Source organism: Babylonia areolata, chromosome 18 (genome assembly GCF_041734735.1).
Source record: "Babylonia areolata isolate BAREFJ2019XMU chromosome 18, ASM4173473v1, whole genome shotgun sequence".
Classification (NCBI taxonomy): Eukaryota; Metazoa; Mollusca; class Gastropoda; order Neogastropoda; family Buccinidae; genus Babylonia; species Babylonia areolata.
This window is the reverse complement of record NC_134893.1, coordinates 30,735,006-30,750,729: the sequence shown is the minus strand read 5'-3', so window position 1 is coordinate 30,750,729 and position 15,724 is coordinate 30,735,006. Positions and strand designations below refer to the sequence as shown.

Here is a 15,724-nt window from a genome sequence, read left to right as displayed (position 1 = left end):
AGAAAAAAAGATGAATAAATAATAGATAAGCTTACATAAATAAATAAATAAACAAATAAATAGATAAATAAATAATAATTATAATATAAAATGTAGTAGTAATAATAATAATGATAAAATAATAATAATAAAAATAAATAAATAAATAAATAAGACAACAATGATGATAAATAAGCAAATAAATGTAAAACATGAAGACACCCATTCACACATACACCCACACATGCATAACAGATATACACCAAACATGCAGTTTCACAGATTAAGAAGAAGAAGAACGCATCAGTACTGAAGAAACACGGGGAACATTTTCAAAGTTTATTTCTTCTGAGATAAAAGCAAAAGTTAACATAAAATTTCCATCGTAATGAACGAGTGACACGTTCCACTTTGATTAAATATTATGCAGCGGATTACATACAAAATTTGTATGACGCTATTACAGTACATTTAGCAACTATCACACATCCTTGAAAAAGCAGCAATCAAAAATATATTCATCAGATTATGAAAACACACATTGTTTGATTTATATATTTGCTTCGAGCGTAAAATTGAAATAATAACGGGATCTACTGGGTTTGTACAGTCTTGCGTACAGCGTCTCAGTTGAGAAATAACACTACTCACTCTGCTAATCATGAAGAAATCCTCTTTTGTATTATCAGAATATTCCGTGATATGTATACCTACTCTTTTATTTCACTCATAGTCTAAAATCAAACAATATTAACTATTTTTGACGTGGTTTGATGCCGCTAAACAACCGGGGACTAAATCATACTCCTACTGTATCAAGTTATCCGAATACGAATAAAAACAATGTTAGATTCATAACATGAACAAAAAAATCATATAAGATATCCAATTTTGAATAAATCTCGAATAAACCAAGAAATGTAAATCCAAGAATGATACACTGAAAGTATTGAAGCATGAATGAAATCTGCAATGTACGATTAAATGAAAATCGGTACAACATAATTATTTCATCATAGTATCACAGATCAAAAGGTCTTATTACTCACACACACACACACACACACACACACACACACACACACACACACACACATGATCTTCTCTTGTTACCGAGCAACAGGACGTCAAAGTCTTGTGTCTCAAGTAGAGACCTACTGTGGTCAAGCAACAGAACCTCTTTCTCTTCTTGTTTCAAAAACAGAAGCCATGAAATAATCGTGTCTTCGAATTCGTCAAATTATAGGCCAGATACCAGTCCTGCAAGCTTGACTACAACACCACAACACACGGTCCCGCTCCCTAAATGGATCAGGTCATCAAACCGGTGTTCCAGTTGGGGAAGGTTTACCAATTGGGGAAGGTGTTCCAATTGCGGAAGCTCATCTGTGAAACAGACGTGTGGTGGGTTGCGTGAACGAACTTAGCAACGCAAAATTTGCTTATCGTTAAGAACGTTTCTAACTACACTGTAAACTCCATACACGTATGAACATTCTTACCTCTAAGCAAACTTAGTGCTGCAAAGATCGCTCGTGCAACGCGGCCATGTTTCTTAACTACGTGGGTCAGGTTCCGAAACTAGTCATCCAGCCTAGAAAAGCGCTTTGTTCCCGTACTGGACCACGGCGTGTAACCAGTTTTGCCAATCAGGACGTCACACTACGAAAGAACTGTTTCCTGATATCGAAACAAGTTTGCCCATTTGGGAAGCAAAGCAACGAAATATTATTCAAGTATTTTTTCCTGAGCGGGTCAAAATGTGGAAGTCATTAATTGGAAAGCTGAACACACACACACACACACACACACACACACACACACACACACACACACACACACACACACACGCACAAAATCTTGTTTTCTGAAAGTAAAACAGCGAAGCCTTGGTACAAAGTCTTCTTGTCTTCACTGTCTAGACTAATCTATCCAGAGTTTTTCACCCAAACATTTGTGGATACATAAGACAGTGAAATCACTTTTTATGTCCTTGTTTCCCTCGAAGAATCAAGCTGTGAAAGCTTTGTTTCTTCGAGTGGCCGATTTCGTTCATTAATTAAACAACAACAACAACGACAACAAAAGCGAAACCACAGGAAACAAATCCTATCACCCCCGAAACAGGAGTCAGTTCTCTCTCACGAGATTCACTTCATGAAACAGAAGCATTTGGTCGTGACCAGAGAATCCAAAACACCTCGGGCGTCCATCCATCCATCCACCCACACATCGATCCTCACACAGAATCAGTTTTCAGTTTCAGTTTCAAGGAGGTGTCAGAACATGCTGACTGATTCATAATATTATACGCTACACCGCATCTGCTATATTACAAACAAAATAATATATTTGTATGATAGTCAGTCGTGTCCGACTATGACCATCAGACCAGCAAAGGAGGCAACTACTGTTCCAACTATCTGAACGAGAATTTGATTGCAGTGGAAAGTGTCTTGCCCACGTTACATCCTCACTCACTCGGCCAAGAGGGTTTTAGGACAGTCGGCGTTGAGATGGTTCCCAAAGGGCAACTAGCCCCCAAGGCTGCAGCACTAAGAGCCAGCGCAGTCTTGCCTCCTAAGTTTGAGAGTCATAGTCCATCACAAAAGACTTAAGTTGTAAACGACTTCCCACTGCAATGAAGAAACCATTGATTGGACAGTTCTCACTTTGCTGTTGGCCCAACTGTAAGCTAATGTCAATCTGTGATTTAAACTGAGCGCTGGGCTAAGGCAGCAGATGTCTTACCTTCGTATAAACACAGCGAATTTACCGGGCTTTGAGACACACACAGACTCAAGCCGTGGGACCCACGGCAGCCATAACGCCGGACCCAGTGGCAGGCTTGCTGGCCATGATCTTGGAGAGGGCGTTCAGCTCCTTCTTCACCTTGAAGCGGAACACCCAGGGCAGGTCCCGCCGGGGCTGGATGCGCTTGGGCTTGGGCAGCTCACTCAGGTCGTCGTAGTTCTCGCTGTGAGCCAGCGCCTGGGCGTACCCCGGGTACTCGCCACCCAGAGCCTGCGGGTGGTGGTGGTGGTGGTCCGCCGCGAAGGTCTGGGTGTCCAGGGTAGACAGCTTGCTGCTGCTCAGCTCCTGCCACTGGCTGTCAGAGACACCCGGGGTAGGGCTGGTGGCGGTGGTGAGGGTGGTGGTGGTGGTGGTGAGGGGGTGCTGGGAGCTGCTGCTGCCGGAGGTCTTCCCCTGAGGATCTCCTCCTCCTCCTCCTCCTACACCGTAGAAAGGGCGAGACGACCCGGCAGGGGACTTAGCGACGTGACTCCTGTTGGAGGAGGAGGCTGAGGATCGGAGACCACCCAGTGGATGATGATGACGATGTCTGGGGGAATGGGGATGGGGTTGGGGAGGGGGCAGGTCTGTAGGAGTATGGGGCCGGGTATTGGAGTTGGTGGTGGTAGCGGTGAAGGCGTGGCCTTTTCCCCGTGGCGGGTGGACGGGGGCACCGAGAGAGACCGGGTCGGAGTGGCTGGGGTCTGGGGGGGCTGCCGGGGGGTGCCTGCCAAGCGGTGCCAGGTGCAGGCTCGGGGTGCTGACTGTGCCTCGCTCTGTCAGGGGAGCCTGGTTCAGTGTCTGCACACACAGAGCAAGGGTTGGTGTAACGACTGTTTCGCTGGTACTCTTAACTGCCAACGTCCATGGCAACATCATCGATCACATTATCAAAAGAAGGGAAATACCTTCCTCTGGAAGGCTGAAAATTAACACATTTGATCTAGTCATTTGGATGAGACGATAAACCGAGGTTCCGTGTGCAGCATGCACTTAGCGCACGTAAAAGAACCCACGGCAACAAAAGGGTTGTTTCTGGCAAAATTCTGTAGAAAAATCCACTTCGATAGGAAAAACAAATAAAAAGAACTGCACGCAGGAAAAACAAAAATGCCAAAAAATGGGTGGTTCTGTAGTGTAGCGACGCGCTCTCCCTGGGGAGAGCAGCCCGAATTTCACACAGAGAAATCTGTTGTGACAAAAAGAAATACAAATACAAATGCAAATAGAGCAGTATATCTCCAGAGCATTTTCTCAGTTTTGGGCTGGTTGATCTGGATACTGATTTGTGACTTGAAACACCTCTTTCTACTGGTTTTTGTTCCCCTGACAGTCATGGGGAAACAAAATGATGAGGGTCAAGCTGTGCAGGGCTGTGGTTTGGGTTTTTGATGAGAGTGGCGTGGCTCGAAGGACACAGAGTTCTTTTTGGTCACAGTTTTTCGTTTTAGGATGCGTCGTGGTAAATACGCGCGCGTGCGTGCGTGCGTGCATGCGTGTATGTGTGTGTGTGTGTGTGTTTGTTTGTTTGTTTGTTTGTGTGTGTGTGTGTGTGTGTGTGTGTGCGTGAATCTGAGAATGAGGGAGGTGGAAGCAGCAAGGGAGACAACTACGGTAGCTTACTTAGCATTCAAAAGGACCAGAAATTAGCTGAATCCAACTAACGGTTTGTCTCGAATACATTCACAGATGAGGCGAACTGACACAATTTTTTTTTTCTTTTTAGTTGTTGTTGTTGATGTTGTTTTTGTTGTTGTTGTTGTTTTTGTTAAAGCTCTTTCTTCTTGATTACATATCATGGTCCAAATCTCTCTGTTCACGGTAGGGGGTCGATTTCAGCTGTGTAGACATACCTACCCTATTTTGGCTTGTGAATTCGACTACCTATGCTTTATCAAAAGAGCGCTCCGAAAACGCTAACGGCAACACTGCATTGTCTGAGCTTCGAAGCAATAGGCTATGACTCACTGGTCTAAACAGAACTGTCCCCTTTATATATATATATATATATATATAGAGAGAGAGAGAGAGAGAGAGACAGAGAGAGAGAGAGATAAGTGGCTATCACCATTGTGAAAGAGAGAGCACATGCCATTAGTCGACAGAAACACAGATATGCAGATCCACAGGCAATCGTACACAGACATACCTGTACACAACTATCACACGCACGCACGTACACACGCACACACACGCACACACACACACACACACACACACACATAGACACACGCACGCACGCACGCACATCCACACACCCATATCCACACGCACGAGCGCGCGCGCGCACACACACACACACACACACACATTCACACACCCATACCCACACACACACACACACACACACACACACACACATATATATATATATATATATTCACAAACACACACACGTCCCCCCCCTCTCCAGAGAGAGAGGGGGGGGGGAGTCCGAGACGAATCGAGCTGACACCTATTTATATCTGCAAGCAGTACAGTCACACACAAAAAAAAGCTTCCAGGGGCACAATAGCAGAGCACCCCAACAACAGATCAACATTGCTTCACACGTCTTCATTGTCAGTCCCGCTCACATTACTGGAATCAGTCGTTTTGTTGCGTTGGGGTATTATCGTCGCTGGGCATGGAATTTCTTGTCGCCGGCGACAATATTTTGTGCCGACATTCAAGACACATTTTATTTTATTTTATTTTATTTTATTTCATTCTATTTTATTTTATTTTATTCTATTTATTTTATTTCATTTTATATGGATACTTATATCCTCGGTTTGAGACCAAGCTCTAAGCGCTTTACGAACTCGGGGTCATTTGCAGAACAGGCTGCCTACCTGGGTAGAGCCGACTGACGGATGCCATTAGGCGCTCGTCATTCGTTTCCTGCGTCATTCAATCAGATGTCAGGCACGCACACATACACACTCAGAGAGACATGTAACATTTACGTGTATGACCCTTTCGTTTATTTACCCCGCCATGTAGGCAGCCATACTCCGTTTTCGGGGGTGTACATGATGGGTGTGTTCTTGTTTCCATAACCCACCGAACGTTGACATGCATTACAGGAAGTTTAACGTGCGTATTTGGTCTTCTGTGTACGTATACACACGAACACAAGCAGGCCTGTATATAATTATGTTGACCTGAGAAATCGTAAAAATCTCCACCCTTTACCTACCAGGCGCCGTTACCGAGATTCGAACCTGGGACCCTCAGATTGAAAGTCCAACACTTTACCCACTCGGCCATTGCACTTGTGGCCACTTCGACAAATTTAGCGCTAACGACAATGATATATGCCAGGAGTCTCACTACAGACACCGAACCTTACCGGCGACAATGATTATAAAATACAAGAGAGGCAAGGCCTTCAAGACTCACTTGTGATAAATTAAGTCCCCTAGCATTAATTACAGAGTAATTTCCTTTTTTTACAATCTGCACCAAAACGTTTGCAAAATAAATAAAAATTCCATGCTTAGCAAAAGAAGTTCCTGTTTGAACAAAAAATGATAATAATGACTCCTCTTGTTGTTGTGTCAGAATAAGAGGTCATAGTGTCAAGTTCAGAGAATGCAAAAAATATAAATATAACAGTAAACGCAGTTTGCATATAATTAGGCTTCTTTTTTTTCTTTCTTTTTTTGTGCCCATCCCAGAGGTGCAATATTGTTTTAAACAAGATGACTGGAAAGAATTGAATTTTTCCTATTTTTATGCCAAATTTGGTGTCAACTGACAAAGTATTTGCAGAGAAAATGTCAATGTTAAAGTTTACCACGGACACACAGACACACAGACACACGGACACACACACACACACAGACAACCGAACACCGGGTTAAAACATAGACTCACTTTGTTTACACAAGTGAGTCAAAAACCATGCCGGCAACAACATATGTTACAACCAGTTGGTGTGTATGTGTGTTGGTTAGTCATCAGTTCAACGTCTGTGCATAAAAAGTGACATTAGACCGTTTGTGTACGTGAACGTCAGTACATGTATTGTCACCGGCGTCAATATAATTATTATGTCCTGCGACAATATCTGTCGCAACAGGGGCCTTTCCAGAGCCCGTTCGGCACAACATTAAAATCTTTCAGACTTCTGTCTCTCTGTCTCTCCCTCACACACACACACACACACACACACACACACACACACACACACACACGACGGACCTATTGAGCTTTGCCAAGTACTGTATGTTTGACTCAACACCTAAACCGCTCTGTACTAAGGTCTGCCAAAACAACACGGCCCGTCAGTTCCCATTGGCGTGGCGGGACTTTTCCATGGGCGAAAGACGAAGGCGAGTAAGAGAAACATAAAAGAAAATAAATGTTATAACAGCAACAACAACAACCACCACCACCACCACAACAACAACAAAAAAAACCCCACATAATCGTTGTTGTTGTTGTTTCTAGGAAATTCAGATACGAAGACGTTGATGAAGAAGGAGAGAGGGGGGAAGAGAAGAAGAAGAAGAAGAAGAAGAAGAGCAAGAGCAACAAGAAGAAGGAGGAGGAAGTAAGAAAGAATAAAGAAAATGAAAAATGAAAGAATAAATAAATCAATAGATGAACACATGTTGAAAGAAAAAAATATTCAAACAAACGAATCAACCAATTAATCAATCAAGAGATAATAATTGGATGTCACTGACTTTGTGAAATAGGATGACGTTGGTAATTATGAGACAGACAGAAAAACAGACAACAGACCGACAGACTGACAGTGAGAGAGAGAGTTCTCCACAACCACAACTACATCACTACAACAACGATATATATATGATTGTGTCTTCACCCAACTCTCTCTCTCTCTCTCTCTCTCTCTCTCTCTCACACACACACACACACACACACACACACACACACACACACACACACACACACACACACACACACACACACACACACTCACTCACTCACTCACTCACTCTCTCCCTCCCTCCCATATATTGAGAGCAGACTGATTCTTCCGCTAAGTCTGAAACGTACTGATCGGCGTCAGCGACCGAAAATTGTAACATTACGTGTGTTGTTGTTGTTGTTGTTGTTGCTATTCTTCTTCTTCTTCTCTCTTATTATTATTATTATTATTGTGTTGTTGTTGTTAATACCACTAATAGCAGTAGTAGTAGAAGTAGTAGTTATCGATATGATGATTATTATTATTATTTTCATCACTACTAGTAGTAGTAGTAGTAGTATTTATCAATATTATCATTATTACATCAACAATGAGTGCCGGGCTATTACCTCCCACCTCTCCAGCACATTTTATGCTGCAGAAATGAGCATTCGATATCGACCTCCTAACCGCCCATATGAAGACCTCCCTCCCTCCCCCATCACCCCACCACCACCACCACCACCACCACCCACCACCCGCACCCCCTCCCCATCTCCCCCCCCCCCCCCTGCTCCTTCTCCTTCGCAATTCTATTGAGCTGTTCCCAGCGCTGTTGAGTGTATTGAACAGGAGAAACCAGGTATTGAATACGCGGTGGGAATCGTTGGGGCGGCGAGGTTATGGACAGATTGATTGATTGATATGGCCATGGATACTTACGAGGTATAACGTGCCCGTTCTCGGTCAGAGACCAAGCTGTGATATATAAGCGCTTCACAAACACGGAGTCATTTTATTGCACAACATGTTGCCCCTTACCTGGGGCGGAGCCAAGTGAGAGACTAGCGTTCGTTTAGGCGCTCGTCGTTCGATTCCTGTGTCATTCAGAAGTCAGGTTTTCAGTGTCACGTGCGTGTGCTAGGGGCAACTCTCTTGTTGTCATGGGTTCTTTTACGTGCGTAAAGTGCATGCAAAAACATGGGACGTCGGTTTATCGTCTCATCCGAATGACTGACTCACACACACACGAGGTGCAGTGTGCAGCATGCACTTAACGCACGTAAAAGAACCCACGGCAACAATAGGGTTGTCCCTGGCAAAATTGTTCTAGAAAAGTGCTCTCTTCGGGAAGAGCAGCCCGAATTTCACACAAACAAGTATGCTCTGAAATTGCAATACAATACAATACAATACAATAACTTCACACAGTTATGCTCTAGATATAATATATAATACAATACAATGCAATGCAATGTAACAAAATATAATATAATACAATGCAATCTCTCTCTCTCTCTCTCTGTGTGTGTGTGTGTGTGTGTGTGTGTGTGTGTGTGTGTGTGTGTGTGTGTGTGGCTGTAAACCGGTCTGTCTATCTGTATATCTATTGATCTGCCTAAGCGCGTTGGGTTACGCTGCTGGTCAGGCATCTGCTTGGATAGATTTGTCCGAACGCAGTGACGCCTCCTTGAGCTACTGAAACTGAAACTGATCTGCCTAACTACCTACCTATCTGTCTATCTGCCTGTCCATACATCGATAAATATATCCTATCTATCTATCCATCCACCTATCTTATCTATCTATCTGTCCATCATATCTTTACCTCAGACATGGTAGACCTGGGGTCAGTAGCAGCAGCGATCAGCAGGGGGTGCTGCTGATGTCCAGGCCTGCTGGTTCTGACGGCAGGGAACCCGGGCTGGTTGAAGCGACACACGGCCCCGCTCCCCGCGTACATCTTCACCCCATCGCCAGCGGCACAGCCCAGGTCGATCACGGCCGGGCGAGCGGTCGGGCGGGATTTGAACCTCTCCGCGTACTCCTCGGGCGTGTTGGAGGACACCGGGGCCGTCTTGGAACGGGAGGTCCTTTTCTTAAGGCCCGGAGTTCGAGTCTGCTGTTGTTGTAGTAAGGAGGACTGGAGAATGTCCGAAAAGGTGTAGCTGTAAGGTCGAGGGGGCACACTGCGGTACATGGCGTTGTTGACTGCGTTTCCCGTGCGGACCATGGTGGTTAGAGATTCTAGTAGGGAGCGAATTTGTGGGGTGGGTGGGTTAGGGTTTGGGGTTGTTGGGGGATTGTGGGAGTTCGAGTTCGAGTCTCGTTTGCGCTTTGAATTCAAGTGCTGCTTCCGGTGGTGTGCAGATAGCTGTCAGCAGAGGAAAGAAAGCATGGGGGGAAACAAATGTTGTTGAAATTATTTATATTAAAGAATGTGACATATACTAGGGATACATACAATTCGGGATGAAAGCATCGTGACAATAAACATATTTCATGTATTACATGATATTATATGATATATGTGATATCATATTATATTATATTACATCATATCATATATGTTATGTTATATATGTTATACATATTTATACAATATGTTTTAGATATTATATGTATATGTATAAACATATACATTTAATATATTACACATAATATATATATTTATATAAGGACACACAGATTATATATATATATATATATATATATATATATATATATATATATATATATATTATCAGTATAAACCGACAAGAAACTAAATCACTGAGCAGCAGACTGGTTCCTGAATTTACACTCTCTTCATTCAAATGCATGGCTTTAGACTGTAGTTCAAGTTTTGCTAAATAATGTCATGTTTATCAAAATGATTTAGGAGAAAAATGAACATTACCCTTTTTTTATATACAGAGGGTGTCTGCTGCAAAGAGATAGGGGCGGGGGGGGGGGGGGGGGGGCAGACAGACAGACAGAGAGGAAAACAGACAGACAGAGAGGGCAATTCAGAAAATAAAAGTAGGTATGGATGGAGAGAGAGAGAGCGGGTGAAACAGACAAATGTCAGTTTTGCAATGGAATCAAAGAGAAAACAGTTTCAAAAACAAGAGTTACATCTGGAGCCGAGAATACCTTTTAAATAACGTGAGTAGGTTAAGACCAAAAACTTCAATTGTACACAATCACAAAACCGTCACAAAATCGTAGAATTGGTTTAAACATTTTTTGGATATCAAGAAACAAGGTGCAATACAGCGTTCAATTAAGAAGACTTGAGCAACAACAAGCATGAGCTTATATCGTGCTCGTTCATATGTAACAAGCAATACACAAACGCAATGGCGAATCGTATGATTCCATCTGATCACCGCCCCCACCCTCCCCCACTGATCAATAAACACCTTTCTTTGTTTGTTTCTTTCTTTCATTCATTTCAAGAGATTAGAAGGGGGAAAAGACTTACCTGTGGGAAATACCTTTTGTCAGTGACATGGTACAGGTGTGAGTCGTTTGCTTTGCCCCGTTGACTTTACCACTCGCTCCCCCCGGCCTTCTTAGTCCGACTTCCCGACAAACACACACGCACACTCAGACACACAGACATACACATGTCACACGCACAGACACACACAATACACACAGACATACGCAGTACACACAGACATAAGCAGTCAAGTCAGTCCAATCACAGTCCACACAACAACCCAACGACAGCAGAGGCGAGACCCAAGTTAGTGGGCCAAACTTGGTGGTCGGTGGTGGGTCTGTAACTGATTTTGTGTGTGTGTGTGTGTGTGTGTGTGTGTGTGTGTGTGTGTGTGTGTGTGTGTGTGTGTGTGTGTGTGTGAGGGCTTGCTGAAGCCTATCCTACTGGTTACCACAATAATAAATCACCACCTCTCAATGCCGCCGCGGGTCGAGGCACAAATGGGGATTAACGTTTGGAGTAGAGTGGTCGTCTTCCACGGTGCTTGCTTGTTTGGGAGACGGCTAGGCTAGCTGGCATGCTAGGCAGTCAGTCAATCAGGCGTGACGGTAAAGGGGAGGGGATAATGGAGGAGGGGGAGGGGGGGAGTGGGGGTGGGGGTATTGTGGCATGTCTTATCATTGTCGCCGTGCAGATATTGTCGCCGGTGACAATACTTTATGTGCTGACCCTCACGGTACGAAATGATATATTGTCGCAGGGCATGATGATATTATTATCGTATCGCCGGAAGGGGTAGGGGGAGGCATATGTTGTCAATAATTATGTGCCGAGACCGCACGTGTACTTTTCTTTCGAGAGTAACCAAAATCGATGCGAACCACTTCACCACAGCGGCTGGTGCACTTTTTAAAATCTTTATTATGATGACAACCATGAATGATAATTATAATCACAATAATCATTACCAACCTGAAGGCGCCGTGTTAGAACTGGTAAGTCGTTGGACATCTGATCCTGTGATCAAGGTTGGGGGTCCCGTTTCGGCATGGTGCTGTGTCCTTCACGGCCGTCAGAGGGAGTGAATTGATGTCCAATGTGTCCAGGGCTCGGCACGGGGTCCCAGTTTCTCTCTGTCCGCCGTTTCAAACCTTCCGCACCACACCTTCCGCACCACACCTTCCCCACTACACCTTCCCCACTACACCTTCCCCACACCTTCCGCACCACACCTTCCCCACCACACCTTCCGCACCACACCTTCCGCACCATACCTTCCCCACTACACCTTCCGCACCACACCTTCCCCACCACACCTTCTGCACCACACCTTCCCCACCACACCTTCCCCACCACACCTTCCCCACCACACCTTCCGCACCACACCTTCTGCACCACACCTTCCCCACCACACCTTCCGCACCACACCTTCCCCACCACACCTTCCGCACCACACCTTCCGCACCACACCTTCCCCACCACACCTTCCGCACCATACCTTCCCCACTACACCTTCCCCACCACACCTTCCCCACCACACCTTCCCCACCACACCTTCCGCACCATACCTTCCCCACCACACCTTCCGCACCATACCTTCCCCACCACACCTTCCGCACCATACCTTCCCCACCACACCTTCCGCACCACACCTTCCCCACCACACCTTCCGCACCACACCTTCCGCACCATACCTTCCCCACTACACCTTCCCCACTACACCTTCCGCACCATACCTTCCCCACCACACCTTCCGCACCATACCTTCCCCACCACACCTTCCGCACCACACCTTCCCCACCACACCTTCCGCACCACACCTTCCGCACCATACCTTCCCCACCACACCTTCCGCACCATACCTTCCCCACCACACCTTCTGCACCACACCTTCCGCACCACACCTTCCGCACCATACCTTCCCCACCACACCTTCCCCACCACACCTTCCCCACTACACCTTCCCCACCACACCTTCCGCACCACACCTTCCCCACCACACCTTCCGCACCACACCTTCCGCACCATACCTTCCCCACTACACCTTCCCCACTACACCTTCCGCACCATACCTTCCCCACCACACCTTCCGCACCATACCTTCCCCACCACACCTTCCGCACCACACCTTCCCCACCACACCTTCCGCACCACACCTTCCGCACCATACCTTCCCCACCACACCTTCCGCACCATACCTTCCCCACCACACCTTCTGCACCACACCTTCCGCACCACACCTTCCGCACCATACCTTCCCCACTACACCTTCCCCACCACACCTTCCCCACCACACCTTCCCCACCACACCTTCCGCACCATACCTTCCCCACTACACCTTCCCCACTACACCTTCCCCACTACACCTTCCCCACCACACCTTCCGCACCATACCTTCCCCACTACACCTTCCCCACTACACCTTCCGCACCACACCTTCCCCACCACACCTTCCGCACCACACCTTCCCCACTACACCTTCCGCACCACACCTTCCGCACCACACCTTCCGCACCATACCTTCCCCACCACACCTTCCGCACCACACCTTCCCCACCACACCTTCCCCACCACACCTTCCCCACCACACCTTCTGCACCACACCTTCCCCACCACACCTTCCCCACCACACCTTTCGCACACCTTCCCCACCACACCTTCCCCACCACACCTTCCGCACCACACCTTCTGCACCACACCTTCCCCACCACACCTTCTGCACCACACCTTCCCCACCACACCTTCTGCCCCACACCTTCCGCACCACACCTTCCCCACCACACCTTCCCCACCACACCTTCCGCACCACACCTTCCCCACCACACCTTCCCCACCACACCTTCCGCACCACACCTTCCGCACCACACCTTCCCCACCACACCTTCCACACCACACCTTCCCCACCACACCTTCCCCAGCCAGAGTCAGCCATCCTTTCACACCTGGATGCAGTGAGATGAAACACTCAGAGTAAAGTGGCATTCCTAAGGAGTTTGTGAAAAAAAGAAAGAATAAAAAAAAAAGCTCCAAGATTCAGTAAATGACTCCAAGACATTCTGGGCAGTATTAAGATCTGTAAACAGAAAGCCTTTTATACATTTTTATACATAATGAAATATCTACTGATCAATGGCACAGTCACTTCTTTAGTGTTTCCAACGAATCTGTCAACAATATAGAGCAAGAAGGCAATATGCAGTTTGAGGATGAAGATAATCTTGAATCATTATTTAATGGCCCTATATCTAAGATGGAAGTTATTGCAGTTACCAAATATTTGGAAACAGGAAAAAGTGCAGAGCCAGATAGGATTGTTGGCGAAATGTTAAAACACGAATTTCAACCATTATTGATTTCCTTGCCCAATCTTTTAATCAACTCTTTGAAAATGGTACTTTCCCTTTAGAATGGGCAAAATCTATAATTAGTCCAATTTACAAGACAGTATATGTCAGCAAACCTGACAATTATCGTGGAGTAGCACTCACTAGTATTTTAAGCAAAGTCTACACTCACATACTGAACAAAAGATTAGCAAAATGGTCTGAAAAAGAAGAAAAGATAATTGAAGAACAAACATGGTTTACAGCAGATTATGGTGCCACAGATCATATATTTACATTGTATTCACTTGTACAAAAACACTTGCTCAAAAATATAAAGCTTAACGTTGCGTTTGTGAAGGCCTTTGATTCTGTGAACCGTAATACTCTATGGCATGTTTTGCGTGAAAGGGGTGTAAAGGAAAATTATATGGCTCTCAAGGCTGTTTATGAGTCAGTGCTTGTATGTGTGCGTGTGAATGGTATATATTCAGAATACTTTCATTGTCCAAACGGGGTTAAGCAAGGCTGTCTTTTAAGCCCGCAGATGTTCTCTTTGTTATCAATGAACTAGCAATGGAACTTTCAACAAAAGGAAGACACGGAATTCAGATAACCCCAGGAGCAGTTGAGATATTTTTACTACTGTTTGCAAATGATGTTATTGTTTTTGTTTTGGAGATGTTTGGGGGTTTGTTTGTTTTTTGTATGTTTGTTTGTTTGTTGTTTGTCTCTTTTGTTTGTTTGTTTGTTTATTAACCGTTATATGTTTGCAAAACCAATTAGATGCATTAAAAGGAGAAGCAAATCGTTTGGGCTTAAAAGTTAACTCAGATAAAACTAACATTATAGTATTTAAAATTGGTTGACCTTTGTCAGTGCACGAAAAAAGGCTCTATGGAAATGTAAATATTAAAGTAACTAGTTCATACAAGTATTTAGGAATGATATTTGCAACAAACTTTCATGCAGAAAAGGGAAAAAAGGTGTTATTGAAATCTGGAAATCATTGAAAAAAAAAATTTTTTAAGCTTAACTCGATTGTCGTATTTTTTGGAAAACGTTTGATATACAGATTAAAACTATACTTACATATGCAGCTGAAGTTTGGGGACTAAATGTAAATTCACAAATGGAGAAAGTGCATACATATGCAATAAAACGTTTCCTAAATGTACCGATTCATTCGTCCAACTCAATGTTATATGGCGAAACAGGCAGATACCCGTTGTACATAAGAACATTTGTGAAATGCGTTAAATATTGGTTAAAACTATTGAAGCTTCCACAAACACGTTTATGTAGACAGGCGTACGATAGGATGCTGTTACAAATGGAATTAGATAAAGAAAACTGGGCTTTTTGTGTTAAAAAGATTTTGTGTGAACATGGTTTTGGAATTGTGTGGATGTGTCAGGATATAGGAAATTAACAGCAATTCATAGCAGAATTTAAAAACAGACTAATGTGTTCTTTCAAACAGAACTGGCACTCAGATAAGGAGAGCAAAGAAAAACACAGTAGGTTTTTCACATTTAAAAGCACATTTCAGAT

The 15,724-nt window shown here is 44.7% G+C and overlaps 1 protein-coding gene across 1 annotated transcript; it reads right to left on the bottom strand.

Annotated features, from left to right (window-relative positions):
- Window positions 1–304: 304 nt before the first annotated feature.
- LOC143291935 (uncharacterized) lies at window positions 305–11,170 on the bottom strand. Its single transcript, XM_076602079.1, has 3 exons — window positions 10,884–11,170; window positions 9,246–9,791; window positions 305–3,573 (listed from the first exon to the last, which is right to left on the bottom strand). The coding sequence occupies exons 2-3, from the start codon at window positions 9,648–9,650 to the stop codon at window positions 2,779–2,781; spliced, it is 1,200 nt and encodes a 399-aa protein (XP_076458194.1). The 5' UTR covers window positions 9,651–9,791; window positions 10,884–11,170; the 3' UTR covers window positions 305–2,778.
- Window positions 11,171–15,724: the final 4,554 nt, after the last annotated feature.